General features: G+C 42.5%; 1 protein-coding gene across 11 annotated transcripts in view; it reads right to left on the bottom strand.

Moving 5' to 3' along the window:
• Positions 1-21423, bottom strand: part of RGS17 (regulator of G protein signaling 17) — a 162160-nt gene that overhangs the window by 26786 nt on the left and 113951 nt on the right. For 8 of the 11 annotated variants that reach the window (XM_056567264.1, XM_056567263.1, XM_056567262.1 and 5 more), the window contains one exon: positions 17905-18042. In XM_056567264.1, coding sequence (XP_056423239.1) covers positions 17905-18023 — 119 coding nt within the window. In that variant the 5' untranslated portion in view covers positions 18024-18042. Of the gene's footprint in view, positions 1-17865; positions 18043-21423 lie in introns of those variants that run through there. The other 3 variants (XM_056567267.1, XM_056567268.1, XM_056567269.1) reach the window with 3 other exon arrangements.

Raw genomic sequence — 21423 nt, 5'->3', positions numbered from 1 at the left:
TGTAAAATTCAACTTCCGGTATTGGCATGCTGAGAGTTGTAGTTTTGTAACAGCTGGAGGCATTCTGTATGGGAAACACTAGCTAATCTCAGTACATAACTTCTTAATCAGGGTTAGTATGTGATCATTGTGTTTGCAAAACTACAACTCCCAGCATTTCTGCACAGCCAAAGGCTGTGCAGGCATGCTGGGAGTTGCAGTTTTGCAGCAATGATTCCATAGCTACCCAGACACTGGGTAATAGGATAAGCCAGTGTTTCCCATACAGAGTGCTGTTAATCACCCCCCTGTAGACATGTTCAGAACAGGAGGGGAGTGATTACAGCCCTGGGCACCGCAGGGGACTACTTGAGCTGCATTTGCATAGAGTGCAGGACATTTTATAACCTCATTTTCTAAAGATTACAGTCACCAGAAACATTTATAAAAACATTGTAGGAACGTTTGTTTAATGCTCTAGGAGGTGTTTTGAATAGTTACAGGGGCTCAAATGTGATTGGTTCCCTTTAATGTTTACAGTAGAATGAAGAACCAGTGTCGCTGAAGCAATATGAAAGAAAAAAAAATGATACCAAATTTGGTTTTAAATTTTTTTTTCTTTTTAACATATAATTTAACATGTCATTAAGGATACCTAAATCACAATCATAACACAGAAAGCCTGACTACAAATTATAAAAAGAGACCATGAAGTAAACACACACAATATTTGCAATTTATCATATTTGAACTTTGAACTGTCTAAGTACTCCACCCCTAGACATCTTATCCTCTATCCAAAAGATAGGGCAGGCATAGACAACCTTCGGCACTGCACTGATATTTTGGCTGTAAAAGCATTATGGGAGATGTAGTCCAAAACATCTGCAGTGCGGAAGGTTGCCTATGCCTGGGATAGGGGATAAGATGCCTGATTGTGGGGGCCTGCTGCTGGAAACCCCCGCGATCTCATGCATGCACCCCGGCATTTCGTTCTGAATGCTGGGTTCGGGGCTGTGGTCGTGACATCACGCCACACCCCCTCCCATAGACAGGAATGGGGGGGGGCGTGGCTTTACCGTACAAGGGGGCATGGTGTAGCGTCAGCAAACAAATATTAGACTTGGTCATTTATTTATTGAAGAAAATGCTCCAATGTCACATTTCTGTGAACAGCAAAAATATGTGAACCTATGCTTTCAGTATCCAGTATGACCAACAAAACTGTCCCAAACCATGATACCACCTCCAGTGTATTTCACAGATGGTATTAGGTTTTTATGCTGGAATGCAGTGCTTTCCTTTCTCAAAACATATTGCTTCTTATACAGCTTCATTTGGTGTCATCTGTCTACAAAACATTGTTCTCATAGCCTCCTGGCTTGTTCGTGATCTTTAGCAAACTGCAGACAGGCAGCAATGTTCTTTTTGTGGAGAAGTTACTTTTTTCCTTGCAGTCCTGCCATGCACACCATTGTACTTCTGATGGTGGATTCTTAAACATTAACAATAATCTGAAAATCTGATGTAGTTTTAGGTCAAATTTATGCAGAAATATTGGACAGTGTGAAGGTTTCACAAACTTTAAATACAACTGTAAATGTGTGACTGTAGATGACACTTTATTTTAGTAGCCCACTAGTTGATATTGTCTCTATAGTTTGTTGGTATCCATCTTTCTGAGTTTCAGCATGAGTTTTTATGTCACAGTAAGCTTATTTGCCAGTCTTTCCCAGCATGTATCTGAATATCATCTGATCTTATATCTGCCTGTGACTAGGCATTCATTCTGTTTAAAATGATAATAGCAACAGCTGGATCTCCATATTCCTTCATATTTCCTATGAGTATTCTTGGCAGGCAGCCATCGCTATTATTATTATTATTCATATTATCCTCATACATTGGTACAGCACAATTTCATTTCACTGCAAAAAAACTTTGCAGCCACACAGAAACTACTGTGCTCTATCAGTAAGAAGACTTTAAGAGGCACTTTAACCCAAAAACATGTTATAGTTTGAGACCCCAATAAAGCACTGGATTTTATTTCCTAATTGCTGTGGGATAAAAAGTTCCTTTCATCAGTAGAAGGTTTGCTCTGATGCGTCCTAGGGGTTTCAGGTTTTTTTAAATGGAATTATAGATACCCATACACATATGATAGCAGTTGGCCGAATGTTTGTCCGGCCGATATCTCACTGGATGCCTCAATAAACATGAACATTTGGCTCAGCTGAGTGAGTGTTCATGTGTTCTAAAATGAAAGGAGAAGGGTACTACTGCCAGGTACTGCTGGTGAAAATTCAAGCTCTGGGAAAAATGTCTCTCTGAGGCAAAAAGGATCAGACAGTTAAAATCTAGAATGCCTAAGAAGGGAGTCCCCAATACAAAGCCAGCCAGTCCTGCTGAAATAAGTTGGTTCAGCCACCTTTTTTATTATGTGTACAGGGACCTCATGTCTCTAGGCTGTACTTACAGTGTCCTCATGCTGAGCATTTAAATATATCATCAAAGCCTTGGGGGCATTACAAAGCAATCTGTTTGGCTTACAACATGAAGGAACACTGCTTCAGGCTAATGTGCCAGTACCTCAGGGCTATATATTTACCGTATATACTCGAGTATAAGCCGAGTTTTTCAGCACAATTTTTCGTGCTGAAAACGCCCCCCTCGGCTTATACTCGAGTGAACTCTCTGCCTGTAAATCCCTTCTAAGTGGTCTTCAACCTGCGGACCTCCAGATGTTGCAAAACTACAACTCCCAGCAGCCGATGGCTGACTGGGCATGCTGGGAGTTTGTAGTTTTGAAACCTCTGGAAGTCCACAGGTTGAAGACCACTGCGGCCTTTGTGATCATCCAGACCCCCCACCCCTTTAGTTTTATACTCACCTCCCCTCAGTGGGAAGGAAGGGTGAGCTGGTCCGGGCCATCTGTGCTGCAGGGACCATCTGGTGGGGAGGGTTGGTCGTTCCAGGCTGTCCATTTTCACCCCTCTTCTCCGCGCTTAGGGCCTGCCCCGGACTAGTGACGTTGCCTTGACAAAAACGCACAGGGACGCCCTGTGAGTCGTCGTCAAGGCAACGTCACTAGTCCGGGGCCGGGCCCAGAGCGGAGAAGAGGGCCCTCCGGTGAAGCTGGACAGCCCGGAACGACTAACCCTCCCCACCGGACGGTCCCTGCAGCACAGATGGCCCGGACCAGCTCACCCTTCCTTCCCACCGAGGGGAGATGAGTATAAAACTAAAGGGGGGGGGGTGTCTGGATGATGACGAAGGCCGCTAGGGTCTTCAATCTGGGGACCTCCAGAGGTTTCAAAACTACAACTCCCAGCATGCCCGGACAGCCATCGGCATGTCCGGGCATGCTGGGAGTTGTAGTTTTGCAACATCTTACAACTCATGCTGGGAGTTGTAGTTTTGCAACAGCTGAAAGCATATGATTGTAGTCCCCCTGTAACACACACACACATTCACTTCATATATTCACAGATATATGCACATACATATATATATATATATATATATATATATATATATATATATATATGTATATATATCCACACACACATACATACATGCAGGGACACAAACTTTTTAAACAAAGAAATCCTCCATTCAGTCTTCTGTCTCTGATAAGTCACGGCAGCAGTGTGCTTCTGCCCCTCCTCCTTCTCTTCACACAGCAGACAGTGAGGGAGCCTAGAGTAGTGTGCTTCTACCCCTCCCCCACTTCTCTTCACACAGCAGACAGTGAGGGAACCTTTGCACTGCCCCTCCCCCGCCTTTACTCTGAACATGCAAGCAGCAGCTTTAGACCTGAAGACCTGTCAATTATGAAGTGGGTGCATGACAGTAGGTGATTACAAGTGGACACAGCAGGTCTAGTAAGTATCCTAGGAGGCATGGGGAGGGGGGGGGCACTTCTTTGACTGGCTTTTTCAGTATGAAATACTGAAACTTTTTTTTATAAAAGCAATTTCAAAACCTATTGGTTTTGTATGCTTAACAACCAAATCGAAAGTTTTTATATCTGACAGTGCCCATTTAAAAAAGAAAAGAACCTGTGGATCATACAGCAGCTGATAAGTACTGGAAGGATTAAGATTTTTAAAATGGACGTAATTTACATATCTGTTTAATGTTCTGGCACCAGTTGATTTAAAAAATCTTCTAGCTGTTTAAAGGCTGGATTCACATTTACAGTTTGGGTTTTTTCCACCCCCCTTTTTCTTACCTGCTCACAATTTTAAGTAAATCTGACAGACAGGGCTTGCTGAAGTTCTGCACTTGTGCTGTGCGGATTTACAGCACAGAGGAAATGCAGTCATAGGCCACAGAGGACCCTAGCCAACTTCTCTGACACTTCAATGGGCCATAAAAATGCATATTTCAGTTCCATTCACCTGCTGCAGATCACTGAGCGATGATTGGCATCTGCTTTGGAGGCTAACTGACTCCCATTATTAATCAATAAGATCTGTCGTTGGTATCTGTCATGTGATGGATTCAGCACTGCCGTCATTTTTTATATTCTGTTCCTATGACAAGTCAGAACAATCGAAATAAAGAACGCAGGTATGAACAGAGCCTGAAATGTAGTGGGAAGTCCAACTACTACATACTTTGTTGCACTCAAAAAAAAGTACAGTATAAGCCGACCCGAATATAAGCCGAGGCCCCTAATTTCACCCCAAAAACCCAGGAAAAGTTATTGACTCGACTATAAGCCTAGGGTGGGAAATACATCATCCCCCATGTCATCATCCAGACCCCCGTCATCATCCAGACTCCCGTCATCATCCCCCCCCCTTCATCATCACTGCCTTTCAATCCCTTCAGCCATCGGCTGTCCGGGCATGCTGGGAGTAGTAGTTCTGAAACCTCTGGAGGTCCGCAGGTTGAAGACCACTGCAGCCTTTGTCATCATCCAGACCCCACCCCCCGGACTAGTGGCGTTGCCTTGACGACGACGCACAGGGACGTTCATGCGCTCCCTGCGCATGAACGTCCCTGTGCGTCGTCATCAAGGCAACGTCACTAGTCCGGGGAAGGCCGGAGAAGAGGGCCCCCCGGTGAAAATGAACAGCCCGGAATGACTAACCCTCCACAGCAGCATAGATGGCTCAGACCAGCTCACCCTTCCTTCCCACTGAGGGGAGGTGAGTAGAAAACTAAAGAGGGGTCTGGATGATGACGAAGACCGCAGTGGTCTTCAACCTGCGAACCTCCAGAGGTTTCAAAACTACAACTCCCAGCATGCCCGCACAGCCGATGGCTGTCCGGGCATGCTGGGAGTTGTAGTTTTGCAACATCTGGAGGTCCGCAGGTTGAAGACCACTGAGAAGGGATTGACAGGTGGAGAGTTCACTCGAGTATAAGCCGAGGGGGGCATTTTCAGCACAAAAAATTGTGCTGAAAAACTCGGCTTATACGCGAGTATATACGGTAGCCTTGTTACTCAATCACATTACAGATTTTATTTTTCCAGAGGCATATTTCCAAGGGCTCTTTTACACTATGTTAACATTGTAAGTTTAATGTATAAACCAGAAAAGCTCCTGACATAGTATAGCAAACATTCACAGGACTCCATTATCGGATGAAGGTCAAAAGAGTGTAACTTTCACCTCTATTTAGACATTATACACCTGCATTTATGCTTATTTGCTTTATAATGTAGCCCAGCCAGCTAGAATTAGAGCGATGGATGCCTTAAAACTCTGACATATAATGCAAAATAAGATGTGAAAAGGCTCCTTAAAATAAAAGCTTAGATTGGTTGCTATAGGCATCAAGTACATTTTTGATAAATAAGGCCTCGAATATTTATTTTATGTCCCCCTACAAACATTAGGCTTCCCATAGAAACAGCACTGGCTACCATGATACAGCAATTTGGCAGGATGCCAACAAGAAAGCCATGTATTGCACAGAAGTATTACATTATGTCTTGTGGAAATTCAGGAGGTCAAGTTTAGTCCCTTTTTAGGACATTTTAAAACAGAGATAAGACAAAATAGAAATATTTAAGACAGCAGGGCCAAATGACTGAAGCAGGCACGAGAATAGCTGTAAATATCAGTGGCATGTATTTTTATGCTTCTTAAACGTACTAATCTGGTTTTCCCATTTCTCAGTACAAGAAGTAATATATATTTAAAGGGCTTTCAAACCTAATCCTAAAAAGCTTTAAACAGCGTAGCTATATACACACTGACAAAATGCTACCACTTACAGCATCTCTAGAGTATCAGTAAATGAGCGAAAGGCGGCGATTCCTTAATGTCTTTCTACAGTATTCTTCATAGCCATAAGGATATATCACGTTACTGATGACAAGGATTGCCTTTGTGTGTTTATCAAATGATCGCTTGGTCTATTACACAGGGCAATATTGGCCTACTCAGTCAATAATTGTAATAGGACCCTAAGTCTGGAAAAGAAAGAAAACAATATATTGTGCCACAAATCTACCATATATCTACCCATCTTAGGTTTCTTTCACACTGGCATTATGTCCCGGCAGTACAGCGGCCGTTGAAAAGTGAGGGGAGAATAGCAGGAAAAAAATTTGTACATGTGTTGTCTTTTTCTCCCGCTATATAACAATGGTGCCCGACAGACCCAATTATAGTCAATGGGATCCATCGAGACCCGTTGTTGTCCATTGTGCCCGATCCTGATAACAGGCATTGAAGGCAAAAAAAAAGGAGGGCCTAATGGCCGTCTTCGGGCGGTGCACAACGGCAGTGTGAAAGAAGCCATAGACATAGATTTCATTTCCTTATTGTAACACAGGTGAAAAGGTGGCAAATTAAAGAGACGTGCCTTAATCTTGCGTAACTCACTCCAACTGCCTCCTTTACTTTACTTACTATTTCTCACCATAGTTGTTGTGTATGTCTGACATAAAAATAAATGGTTGTGGGGAGGCAGTGGCGTTGCTAGGGTTGGTGTCACCTGGTGCAGTAGAAAATGGTGTCTCCCCTCCCCCCATTACAACCCCATAAATCCCTTAACGACCACGGACATTAATGTAAATCCTGGTGCGGCGGTACTTTGCACACCAGGACGTACATTTAGGTCGTGTGCATTGCTGCAAACATCACAGCGATGCTCGCGTCATGCACTGCAGGTCCCGGCTGCTATCAGCAGCTGGAGACCTGACGGTAGTAGCAGACAACAGCAATCACACTGATGTCTGCCATTAAAGGGGTTCTCCAGCATAAGGTAATTTTAGAACGTACCTGGCAGTAATGGACATGCTTAGGATGGATCTGCGCTTGTCTTGGGTTAAATGGCTGTGTTGTGAGATTACCATAACACCGTGGCTAGCTTTCTGTGAACTTGTATTTCCTGTTTTCAGTTTGCTTGTTTGCCTACAAATCCCATGATACCATTTTCCTCCATCCCAAAAATCCGCTACCCCACCCATTGAAACATAAATGAGCTGCAGACCTGTGGTTTTCAATACAGGGTGCCTCCAGCTGTTGCATTACTTTCAGATTGATCTCTATACCCACTGAAGCAGACAGTCTCCCTGTCATCAGCTGTCTACTGAGCCAGGTCTCGACCACATTGCAAGCTGGGAAAAATTCAGAGACAGCAGTCATTTTGTATGCTGATAAAAATAAATATTGGGATGAAAATCACATAAGAATTGTGAGAAAACCGTCACACACAGGTACAGACACTATATTATGAACTACACTAACTTTACAGCCCCTGTAGCATAGTCAAATTTAAAAAAATCCTGGAATACCCCTTTAACCCCTAAGATGCCGTGATCAATACAGATCACGGCATCTGTGGAAATGCAGGCTGCGGGGATCCGATCATCTAAAATGGCGGACGGAGGTCCCCCTCACATTCCTCCGTCTGTCTCCTGGGGTCTTTTGCTCTGGTCTGAGATGGAGCAGACCAGAGCAGAAGATCGCCGATAACACTGATCAGTGCTATGCCCTATGTACTGAACAGTATTAGCAATCAATTGATTGCTGTAAATAGTCCCCTATGGGGACTATTAAAGTGTATAAAAAAAAAGTAAATAAAATTTGAAAAAAACCCTCCCCCAATAAAAGTGTAAATCGTCCAAAACGAAACCCTCCAACATTTGCAAAATTGTTGTTCTCATTTTAATTACCTCACAAAATTTATTTTTTTTGGGTTCGCTGTACATTTTATGGTAAAATGAGAGGTGTCATTACAAAGTACAATTGGTCACGCAAAAAACAAGCATGCTTATGGGTCTGGGGATGAAAATATAAAAGAGTTATGGATTCTAGAAGGCAAGGAGGAAAAAATGAAAACGCAAAAATAAAATTGGCCTGGCCCTTAAGGTCAAAATGGGCTTGGTCCTTAAGGAGTTAACTCCTTAGGGACACAGCAGATTTTGGCCTTAAAGGGGTACTCCGGTGCTTAGACATCTTATCCCCTATCCAAAGGATAGGGGAAAAGATGCCTGACCGCGGGTGTCCCGCCGCTGGGGACCCCCGTGATCTTGCACGCGGCACCCCGTTTGTAATCAGTCCCAGGAGCATGTTCGCTCCGGGACTGATTACCGACGACTACAGGGCGGCGTGTGACGTCTTGCCCCCGCCCCTGTATGATGTCACGCTCCACTCCTCAATGCAAGCCTACGGGAGGGGGCGTGATAGCTATCACGCCCCCTCCCGTAGGCTTGCATTGAGGGGCGGAGCGTGACAGTCGCTGGTAATCAGTAGTCGCTGGTAATCAGTCCTGGAGCGAACACGCTCTGGGGACTGATTACAAACGGGGTGCCGCGTGCAAGATCCCGGGGGTCCCCAGCGGGACTCCCGCGATCAGGCATCTTATCCCCTATCCTTTGGATAGGGGATAAGATGTCTAAGCACCGGAGTACCCCTTTAAGAACACAATTTCATTTTTGCTTTTTCACTTGTTTTTTGCAAGACCAGTTGTTCTTTGTAACAACATTTTACCCTAAAATGTACGGTACAACCAAAAAAAATATTATTTTGTGGGAAAATGGAAAAGAAAACAGAAATTTTGCAACTTTCGGAGGGTTTTGTTTTCACATTGTACACTTTATAGTAAAAGTGACATGTTCTCTTTATTCTGTGAGTCAATACAATTAAAATGATCCCATGTTAACATGCTGTTCTTGTACAGCTTTAACCCCTTAACGACGCAGGACGTATATTTACGTCCTGCGCCGGCTCCCGCGATATGAAGCGGGATCGCGCCGCGATCCCGCATCATATCGCGTGGGTCCCGGCGCTAATCAACGGCCGGGACCCGCGGCTAATACCACACATCGCCGATCGCGGCGATGTGCGGTATTAACCCTTTAGAAGCGGCGGTCAAAGCTGACCGCCGCTTCTAAAGTGAAACTGAAAGTATCCCGGCTGCTCAGTCGGGCTGTTCGGGACCGCCGCGGTGAAATCGCGGCGTCCCGAACAGCTGATCGGACACCGGGAGGGCTCTTACCTGCCTCCTCGGTGTCCGATCGACGAATGACTGCTCCGTGCCTGAGATCCAGGCAGGAGCAGTCAAGCGTCGATAATGCTGATCACAGGCGTGTTAATACACGCCTGTGATCAGGATGAGAGATCAGTGTGTGCAGTGTTATAGGTCCCTATGGGACCTATAACACTGCAAAAAAAAAGTAAAAAAAAAGTGTTAATAAAGGTCATTTAACCCCTTCCCTAATAAAAGTTTGAATCACCCCCCTTTTCCCATAAGAAAAATAAAACAGTGTAAAAAAAAATTAAAATAAACATATGTGGTATCGCCGCGTGCGTAAATGTCCGAACTATAAAAATATATCATTAATTAAGCCGTACGGTCAATGGCGTACGCGCAAAAAAATTCCAAAGTCCCAAAAAGTGTATTTTGGTAACTTTTTATAACATTAAAAAATGAATAAAAAGTGATCAAAAAGTCAGATCAAAACAAAAATCATACCAATAAAAACTTCAGATCACGGCGCAAAAAATGAGTCCTCATACCGCCCCGTACGTGGAAAAATAAAAAAGTTATAGGGGTCAGAAGATGACATTTTTAAACGTATAAATTTTCCTGCATGTAGTTATGATTTTTTCCAGAAGTGCGACAAAATCAAACCTATATAAGTAGGGTATCATTTTAACTGTATGGACCTACAGAATAATGATAAGGTGTAATTTTTAACGAAATATGCACTGCGTAGAAACGGAAGCCCCCAAAAGTTACAAAATGGGTTTTTTTTCCGATTTTATCGCACAATGATTTTTTTTTCCGTTTCGCCGTGCATTTTTGGGTAAAATGACTAATGTCACTGCAAAGTAGAATTGGCGACGCAAAAAATAAGCCATAATATGGATTTTTAGGTGGAAAATTGAAAGGGTTATGATTTTTTAAAGGTAAGGAGGAAAAAACGAAAGTGCAAAAACGGAAAAACCCTGAGTCCTTAAGGGGTTAAAAAAAATCATACTTTTTAAATTTAAAGAGGTTATCCACCATAAGGTGATTTTAGTACGTACCTGCCAGACAGTAATGAACATGCTTAGGAAGGATCTGCGCTTGTCTTGGGGCTAAATGGCTATGTTGTGAGATTACCATAATACTGTGGCTAGCTTTTTGTGAACTGGTATTTCCTGTTTCAGTTTTCTTTTTTTGACTACAAATCCCATATTTCCATTTTCCTCTCCCCCACACATCAGCCACCCTACCCATTGAAACATAAATGAGCTGCATCCATTCAAAAGACCTGTGGTTTTCAATCAGGGTGCCTACAGCTGTTGCATTAGTTGCAGATTGATTTTCTCCCACCAAGCAGGTCTCAGCCGCATTGCAACCTGGGAAAAATCTGAGACAACAGTCATTTTGTATGCTTTTAAAAATTAATATTGGGGTGAAAATCACAGAAGAATTGTGAGAAAACCGTCACACACAGGTACAGACACTATATTATGAACTACACTAACTTTACAGACCCTGTAGCATAGTCAAAAAAAAAATCCTGGAACACCTCTTTAAAATTAGTATGTTTTAAATCACCCTACTCTGACCCCTCTAACTCTAATTTTTCCGTATACGGGGCTGTATGAGGGTAATTTTTGTGACGTGATCTGTAGATTTTATTGGTACTACTTTTGCGTATATGTGACTTTTTGATCACTTATTATTTAACTTTCTTGGGATGTGATGTGATGCTGTTCATTGTACAGGATAATTAACATTATATTTTAATAGTTTGGATATGTTTAATAAGTTTATTTTATTTACCTTTTTAAACTTTTTTTGAAAATGGGAAAAGGGGTATTTTCATTTTTATTGGGGAAGGGGTCTTATTCACATTTTGAAAAAACTTTGACTTTTTATGTCCCCATAGGGGTTAACAGGGGGTTAACAGGCTAACTAATTCTCAAACAATACACTAGTGGTCTCCAAACTATCGATTTCCTGCTGTTGCAAAACTACAACTCCCAGCATGCCTGGACAGCCAAAGGCTTTCTAGGCATGCTGGGTGTGTAGTCTGCAACAGCAAAAGGTCCCTTTGGAGACCACTGTAATAATCTATGCTTTTGCAGTCTCCTAACATGTGTAACTCCCTCCATTCTTGGAAAGATGTGAGGGGGGGGGGGATCTGCAGCGAGAAGAAGAGCAGCAGAGGTGATGAAGAGGAGGAGGGCACAGGACGAACGGCACAGGCAAGCTCCTCACTTTGCTAGCCTTTGACCTCTCCAGGCTGCAGTGTTGCTTCCGTCCCTCCCCCTCTCTGACCTGATACTCAGTACAGGAAGACGACAGTAGGCGTGAGAATAATTTCTACATTCCCCAATTCAACCTTTAACCTCTTGTGGATGACAGCTTTCCATTCCCCTTCTATGACACGTGTTCAGGAGCTAATGCCAGACATCACCGATCACGGTGATGCCCGGCTTTAACCCCTTAGACACCGCAATCAAATTTGATTGTAGCGTCTAAAATGCAAGTAAAAATGTCCAGGCAGCTCTGTGAAAGTAAGTATAAACACCTAACCTGCCAAATTCAGGACCCGGGAAAGTGTCTACTTCCCTCCCTCACAAGCGTCTAGAAAAAGTGTATGTGGTAGAGCTTTTCCCACCACAGCAGAGCTGCGCAAAATTCATCATCCCGCTGCACCTTCTTGATAAATAAGATGCACGCTAGTGAAACCCACCACCCAAATAAATGTGGGAAAATAGCTCTACCGTAGACATTCTCTGATAAATCTGGGCCATGGTCTCGTCCTCAGGTGAAAATAGACCAGTTATCTCTAGCACATCTTTGCCAGGTCAAACAGGTTTCCTTGTTAAATTGATTGATTTTTCCCTTTCCTTGCGCTGGGGGACTGTGCTGTAATGTAGTTATTTAAATCTGACACTAGACCCTATTATTATTATTATTATTTTTTTTCATCAATTCTTTATTTAACATTTTATCAAACAAGACAGAATAGTGTTAACAACAGAAAACCACAAAACATGAAAATAAAGTACAAAATATAGTGATTCCTCAACTTACAATGGTCTCAACATACAATAGGTCAACATACAATGATCTTTTCTGGACCACTGTAACTTGAAACCAGACTCAATATGGACAGTCCAGATCTGCAAAACATGTCAATGGCTGGAAGATCTGACCAATTAGAATGGGCATTCACTGGTAAAACACCTGTATTACTGAAGTGCATGCACTGAATTCCTGTCTGGTAGCGTCTCCCTACAGCACAGGGAGGTATTACATGTTCTGTACTACTCCTTACCTGTGCCACGGTTAGCTGCTCCTTTGGACACCAAGTAAAGGCGGATCCATTTTACTATTTTAGGAAATTGCGTGTACTGTACAGGACCCTGAAGAAGCTCCTGTCCTCTACATAGACAGTGATTTATAGCTCCCAGCAGCTCTTTCTTAGGCTGGGTTTACACCACGTTTTTGCCGTACTGTTTTCAATCAGTTTTTCTAAAGAAAATCGTATGGCAAAAAACGGATGGAACCGTTTGGGAAAAAGTAAATCGTATGCGTTATTAAACCGTATACTGTTTTTTAAAGTGCATAGGGTTCCGGACGTTTTTATAAAAAAGAAAAAAAAACATACGTCTGTGAGAATTTTGTCCATTTTTAATGGGAGGGGTGTGGGTGGGGACTTTAGGATGCAAATGCACATGTGCAAAGTAAAAACCGTATGGAACCGTGTACATGTACGTTTCCCATTTCCCGTTAACAAAAAAACGTATGCGGTTGACCACGGTTTTGTCTCTGGTTAAAAAACCGTACTTCACCCACATACATTTTTTTTTTAACATGGGCGTCAATGGGAAACGCCCATGTATACGGTTCCATCCGGTAAACCGTATAAGGCTTTTACTTTGCACATGTGTATTTGCATCCTATAGTCCCCACCCAACACCCCTCCCTTTAAAAATGGACAACATTTTCAAAAACTTGTGTTTTTTTTTTTTTTTTTTATAAAAACGGACGAAACATATGCACTATAAAAACAGTATATGGTTTAAAAACACATATGGTTTACTTTTTCCCCATATGGTTCCATCAATTTTTTTTTTTTTTTTTTTTTTGCCATATGGTTTTCTTTAGATAAACTGATTTAAAACAGTATGGGAAAAACGTGGTGTGAACCCAGCCTTACTTTTATATGTAAGGATTTGCTTTATCTATATTAGTTATCTACTTATTTTTCTTTAATCCTCACTTTTTCCTATTTTTGGATGACATTTTGTTGGTTTCAGAACCAATTATCAGGTTTCCATAGAGTTTTGGTCTCAACATACAATGGTTTCAACATACAATGGTCATCCTGGAACCAATGAATATTGTAACTTGAGGGACCACTGTTCAGTACCAAAAATAAAATACAAAAGACTCACAATATGCAGGTGAAAGGATATACACTTCATCATAATGGCTAATAAGACAGAAATTAGTTAAGAGGAGAGACACAAACTATACCCATTCTTGACAACATGACAGGACACCTTAGTATCTAATATGCAGCAACCAAGATGGTCAAAAGGTCTCTAGCACTGTCACAATTGTGTGACTCCTGGAGGCAGTTACATTCCTCCAATCAGGATTATAATTTCCTCTCTACCCACAGACACCTAGATCATATTTTAATCCAACATGTCCTTCTAGTCCATCAGGAATATCTTTTGGTCTGGCCATGTTTTCTGTTCCACCGCCCTCCATGTATCTTGTGTCTGTTTGGTAATGGAAACTCAATAAGTCTTTTTTTTTTAGATGTTGTTTGTGTGGCAGACCTGAAAACATACTTTTTATCTTCAAGCCCTAAAAACTGCTCTTCATAGGGCCTGTTCTCTTGTACTGGCTCACAAGCGTGTACTCTTTTCTCTAATCCTTTGAGATTTCCGATTGGTAAGACTAGAGGTAAAATGTCTCCTGGAAGTCTCTTGGGGATGCCTTCTTCCGGCCTGCTGTAGCAGATTTTATGAATATGGTAATACATCTGACTTGCAGCCAAGTCCACTGTCAGTTTTCCATTCTTACTTTTCTGACCTTTATATTATGCCTACTACCCCCTCTTTGGCCCCATGACTCTCCACTCACCCTCTTTTCCCAAGTCCTAAGGGAATCCTTTAATGAGTTGGAGGCTTCCTTTTTCCCTGGAAAAAATAACTGATTATGAACCTACCTGTCAAAAAAAGTCCTGGCCTTGATAGACATACCGCTAAAATTTGTAAAATATTCTCAGACCAATTGTCCCTTGATGTTGGCCACTTTTAACTCCATCTCCATTTGTTCTCTTTTTCCATCATCATCCACTATGGCTTATGTGGTGGTGTTTCCTAAAACTGGAAAAGATCCACAGTCTTCCAATAGCTACCCTGACATTTCTTTATTAAATGTAGATTTAAAGATTTGATATGTACACCAAACTTGTGGCTAATAGATCCTATTGCTTGATGCCAAAAAAGGTTATTATAGGATATCTTGGCCAGTCTAACTTACAACATTTGCTTACTAATTTTGAAAGACTTTCATATCCCTGGCACTCTACCTTGGCCATTTATGGATCGCTGATTTTTTGTAGGTCACAGAATCATCCTCCCCACTGTAGGGTTTGGGAGATGAAGAGGGGCAAATAACTTTTGGAGAAGATTTTGTCATGCTTGTACAGAGTACCTGCATCTCTCCATAGTTGGTACCCTTTAGTTTCGAATACCTGTTGGTGGTGTGGTAATGCCAAGGGTACAATGATGTATCTTTAATCTCTGTCAGGCCATAAAAATCGTGAAACACAGGCATTGAAAATCAGTGCATTCAACATCTATGCAGGATTGTTTTTTGGAGATAGCACACACCCAACACATTGAAGAACTACTTGCAAATTGATTTTTACACTTCCATGTGGTATCCCTTGCTAGAGGTTTGCTCTTTTCCCAGATTTAGGTCTATAACATAAAGATTTGTATATGTCATTTAGTTGAAGCCCCTTTGCTTCTCTTTATTCAGATTGTGAAGCCCCAACCCAGCCAGGGCATATTTCAAAGCTCTAGCCATATCAAAATTCTAGTCATTGAAATTTCCTCCATGACCATGATTAAAAAAAAAATAAAACATTTTTGAATATGACTATAATAAAAAAAAATAATGGTCACGGTCATTGCCTACTTGATCGGATATCCACACAGTGCTTAGAAGAGGGATACAGATCACATCATATGCCCCCAACCATTGTGAGTTACCTAGGAAACTAACACATTATCTGGTTGCAGTGACCCTGGCACTATCCGGCAAAATATTTTTTTTCCCTTCTCTTCTGGATATTGATTATGAGATCAATGTCTGTTTTCCTAGAGGGATGGAGCAGACTGGGTATACACTGCTGTTTCATAAGCTTACATTGACTCTTATTTAGTCAAGGACACCCAGAGAGTAATATTACTGAGATTATTGTAAACAGTTTTCTATGTGCACTAGAATGTCCTGCCTACTCTTGCCTCGTAGATTCTGGTAGCCTAGTACCACCATAATTACTAAAATGGAGCTACTAGAGTCTTGTAACCTACCAGAGACATTGATGACTGTCTGACTTCTCCAGGGGGTACTCACCTTGTCTGAAAGGTAATATCAAGGCTTCACTCTTATCTCTGACTACCCATCTAGTTCTGGGCAGCTGTCCCTTGTGTAGCTTGTCAGTCTTAGTAGTTCACTGCTTAGATCAGGTCTGCTTGTGGTATGTAAACCCTTCCTTGTTGTAATCCCCTCTCCCCTTTCCTTCAGCTTTTCATCATCAGCATCATCATCAGCAACATTCCTTGCTGTGGTGCAGTTGCAGTTTTTTTCTCTGCACAACACCTTGCAAACCTAGTGAATCAATAGCCCCCTTCTCCTTCCACATGCTTCTACATCTAAAGTAGCATACTGTAAATCCTCCCCCAGAACAGTGTCAGTCTGTTAAGTCGAGTTTACTTTCACTGGCACTATATCATGTCATAGCATAGGTGGTGTCCTACTGTGAAATAGTGGAAAGGAAGTCCAGATGTGAGTACTGCTGGCAAACAATCCACCTCCATGGAAATGGAGAGTATTAGAGCTGTTCACTATGGAAGGGAATCTCTGGGGCTCAATAAAAACAGTGGGAGCACTAAAATCACCATGTCACTATTTTGAAGACTTAAATCATTGCTGTCAGACATGTCAAAAGTTGTTGAGCGCACCAGGTGTCACTCCTGAGATCTGAGCCACATTGCACTTTGCCCCCTGGTGGCTAGATTCATTATTTTCTTTGCAAAACCTTATGCAGAGAAAAGATTGCATGTGCCAGCTAGCCATGGAGCGGTGTGCAATGGACCCAATTCCCCGGCTAATAACTCATGATCACAGTGGTTCTTATGAGTGAGACTAATGTTGACAGTAATTCTTTAACATAACAAAATTATGCAGCTTTCTAAAATTCTTTTGAAAGTAAAGGTACACTTTAAAGGGGTACTCAGCTGGCCAGCATGGAACTAAATATTCCGAACACTATTTTCGAACTGCATGGATCGGCCACGCCCCGTTGTGATGTCACAGCCATGCCCCCTCAATGCAAGTCTATGGGAGGGGGCGTGGCATCCACCACACCCCCTCCCATAGACTTGCATTGAGGGGGCATGGCTGTGACGGCATGCGCGAAAATAGCATTCAAAACATTACACTGGCCAGTGGCCAGTGGACTACCCCTGTAACACCAGTAACATATTGGTGCACATGAAAAATACTACATCTCCGATAGCACTCTACAGCTTTTGACTGAACCTTCACCTTACAAATTTCCTGCTCTTCCTCTACAGCAGAATCCAGCATGATGAGCTCAGTTATGTCACACCATCTTTCTTCTCTCCTTCATCCTCTCCTTCCTCCATCTCAATCTTCCCCCTCTTCTCTGCTAGCTCGCCTGAGGAGTCAGTCAAAGGCTTCTTTATTCCCTCCTGTATACATCACAGGGAGCCCTAATAAGTTATACTAAGCTTCAAGCCATGTCCACTATGGAGGAATTTATAGTGTTGTGCTGTCTGAGTGGTGTCTGTTCCCTAGTGTAGTGTGCATTATTCTGATCAAATGGACCAAAGCTGTATATTAATATGGCAGACTAAAAACACTGGCAAACTAAAGACAGCATTATTTTCTCACAAAATAACTGGTGTAGGGGTTTCCTAACTTTTTTAGTGGCATATTTTTAAGTTTTATATAAATGGATATTTATATATGTCAGAAAACTGGTGTTAATACATTGATTAATCTAAGTTGAAACAGTTGGACCACCACTGATCAGCCTGTTATTCCCTATCCTGTGATTAAGGGATAACTTTATAAAGATAGGAATACCTTTACTTTATGCCACTAGTTCAAGGCAACCCTCATTTTATTTACCTGCATCAGATAAGGTAGCAAATATACTGCAAGACATACCATGAGCAGCTGCAACAACAGCACCAGCAAAAGCAGCAAGTATTCGGCCTTTGGTTCCCACCAGGAGCTTGTGGTACCGTCGAGGTTTCCTCATTTTGTGACTGCTGCCTCTTTCTCATTTCAGCAATTCCTCTGTGGCTGAAGAGCAAAAAGAGATGAAAATATTAATTCACAACATTTCAAGGGGTCCTCTGGTTTTTAATACATACATTGTACTGAAATGAGTTCATTTTTTAAACTTTTCTACTGGGTACAAAAAGAGCAAGACCTCAGTAGAAGGGGTATTCCTTACGAAAAAAAAGGGTGTGGCATGGCACAGTGCACCAAAAATTAGCCAATGTCTAGCATGAATTCTGGTGCAGTATGAGATAACTAAGGGGCTATTCACACGGCAGAATTCCGCCTGAAGTGAAAGCCCAATACACTTCTATGGGTTTCCTCACTCCAGTTGACACTTCGGAATTTCCCAACAATCAGAGTGTGGAAAACCATAGAAGTGTATCGGGCTTTCACTCCAGGCGGAATGGGAAATATAAAAAAGGATGTATATTTCTCCTTCCTACTGGATCCACCTCTGACTTTGGCTCAAAAAGAATTTTTCCAAAAAACACCTGGAAAAAAAACTAGCCTTAAGGAATTTTTCAGTGAAAACATACTGATGGCCTATCCCCACGACAGGCCATCAATACTTTATTGGTAGGGTGCCAACCCCTGGCTTCCTCACTGCTCAGTTGTCTGGGAGAGAAGCAGTAACCTAGCATGTCCACTACCCAATGTACATAGCCTTCTGCTTTCAGCTTTGTCGTGCAGGTGCCATGGCTAACCCAAACATCTGATTAGTAGGGTCACCACCCGGCCGGTGTTTTACCGGCATGGCCAGTATTTTGAACGGCAATGCAGCCGCCGGTATTTTTCCAATAACCGCTGCAAGGGCCAGTCTTACAGACGCGCCTATAGTTAATTATGTTGCTCGGTTGATTGACAGAGCAAACAGAAATTGGCTGCTCGCTCTGTCAATCACTCTTTGGCCGCCCACGATGTGCAGGCAATCACAAGAGGCCCGAGCGTCCTTCCTCTGCGCTCCGGCACATGAATGATGTCATTATGCACCAGAGCACAGACTGCAGGAGAGAAGAGCCGAAGAGAGGAGATGCAACGAAGGATCCTGGAGAGTATTTTTTTTTTTCCTGTCAATAGGGGCCTCCATTACACTTGCCTAAAGGGGTCTGCCACTACTACCTTTGGGGGAACTGCTATTACTACCTTAAGGGGGTCACTAAAGAGGACTTCTGTTACTACTTAAAGAGGGTTACTAAAGGGAACTGCTATTACTACCTTAAAGCGTACCTGTCAGATCATCCCAAAAAAAATTATTAAAAAAAAACTGTTATATGTTGCTCAGTATCTCATCCTGATCATGTACATATAATATTTATGTGTCTGTGACCAATATTTCGCTTAGAATTTACTTTATTTACTTGGAGTGATTGCAAATTGAAAGTACTTTTCATTTACAGCAGAGCGGCGGATCCTCACTCTAGTATACAGCTGGTAATAAGTACTGGAAGGATTAAGAATTTTTAATTGAAGTCATTTACAAATCTTTTTAACTTTCTGGCATCAGTTGATTTGAAAAAAAAATCTTACCTGTGTCACTTTATGCATTAATAACTGTGAGATGCTTTTACTTATCATTTGATTCTGAGATTGTTTTATGCGACATATTCTACATTAGGATAGTAGGCCTCACCTCGGTCCATCCCTGACAGTACATTTTCGTTGATAATTGCATCATTTCCAAAAATTCCAAAATGATATAAAAAAAATTAAAAATTAGCATTTTTCTACATTTGAAATGCTCTGCTTGTAAGGATAGGGTATCAGGCACCCTCCCATAGGCAAGCATTGAGGGGGTGGAGTGTGACATCACACCGAACCGTGACGTCACAATGCTCCGGACCCCGTGATCGCCAGTAATCAGACCCAGAGCGAACATGCTCCGGGGACTGATTATAACGGGGTGCTGTGTGCAAGATCACGGGGGTCGCCAGTGGCGGGACCCCCGCGATCAGGCATCTTATCCCCTGTCCTTTGGATATGGGATAAGATGTCTTAACACCAGAGTACCCCTTTAAAGTGGATTTGAGGAGCCCCCATGTTAGAAATCCCCCATAAATGACCCAATTATAAAAACTGCACCCCTCAAAATAATCAAAATGACATTCAGATAGTTTGTTAACCCTTTAGGTGTTTCACAAGAATAGCAGCAAAGTGGAGGTGAAAAGTCAAAAGTAGTAAGTGTGTAAATGTAGTGTTTTCACTTTATTTCAATGTGGTGTAGTGTAGGTACAGTGTAGAGCTTTTTACGTTTACTGTAGGCTTTTTTTTTTTTTTTTGCGCTGCAGGGTTTTTGTTTTTTTGCACTTTTTGGGGAGAGTTTGCGGTCCATGGCACCAGCAACTGTTCTGCACTGTGTTGCTGGACCGTACCCTGTGTGCAGACTGCACTGATTGCTGATCTGTGAATTATTACTAATCAGCACTTTTTTGGGCACAGGTTTTATTTTTTTGCGCTTTTTTGTGGGTGTTTGTGGTCCGTGCCACCAGCGACTGTTCTTCACTGTGTGGCCAAACCATAAACTACCCCCCCCCAAAAAAAAAATGCCTGTACTGCAAAAAAGTGCTGATCAGTAATAATTCACTGATCAGCAATCAGGACAAGCCTGATGGTCCGGAAACAGTCGCTGGTGGCACAGACCACATACGTGCCCCTAAAAATGTGCCAAAAAACTGCACCCCATAAAAAGCTAGGGACAGGCAGCAGCAAGCACTGATGGGTCACTTAGACCAGTGGTCTTCAAAGTCTGGCCCACCAAATGTTGCAAAACTACAACTCCCAGCATGATTAATCCCTGACAGGGACCATTGTGATTGGTCTGGACATCAGGGGCGGCGGGTGTGCGGAGGTCCTTTGGCCCTCTAGCAGTTGCAAAACAGTCCGGGAGTTGTAATTTTGCAACCTCTGGAGCCCATTGGTCTAAGTGACCCACAGCAGTACCATCTGCTGCCAAAAAAAGGGTTACAGACTAGTGGTCTCCAAACTCTGGCCCTCCAGATGTGGCCAAACTACAACTTCCAACAGCCGTTGGCTGTCTCGTGTGCTGGGAGTTGTAGTTTTCTAAGATATGGATGGCCACAGTTTAGAGACCACTAGACAGTGGTCTCCAAACTGTGGTCCTCCAGCGGGTCTAGGTTAGATAAGTTTTATTTGAAGGAGGAAGCGTCTCTTCCGCAGTGTCCATGGTTGAGGTGGAGTTCTCCGATCACTGTATGATTTTGTTTTCCTTGAATGTTTGAGAGACCCCGCGGATGGGTAAAGGATATTGGAAGCTGAATTCGTCCCTTCTGGAGGAAGCAGAGGTAACACAGTCCTTGGAGGATTTTCTTCAGAGTCAGGTACCTTTACTGGGCCTATATAGTAGTAAGTCAGAGTTGTGGGAGATATTAAAGAAGCGGTTGC

Source organism: Hyla sarda, chromosome 3, assembly GCF_029499605.1.
Source record: "Hyla sarda isolate aHylSar1 chromosome 3, aHylSar1.hap1, whole genome shotgun sequence".
NCBI lineage: Eukaryota > Metazoa > Chordata > Amphibia > Anura > Hylidae > Hyla > Hyla sarda.
This window is presented reverse-complemented; position numbering and strand designations above follow the sequence as displayed.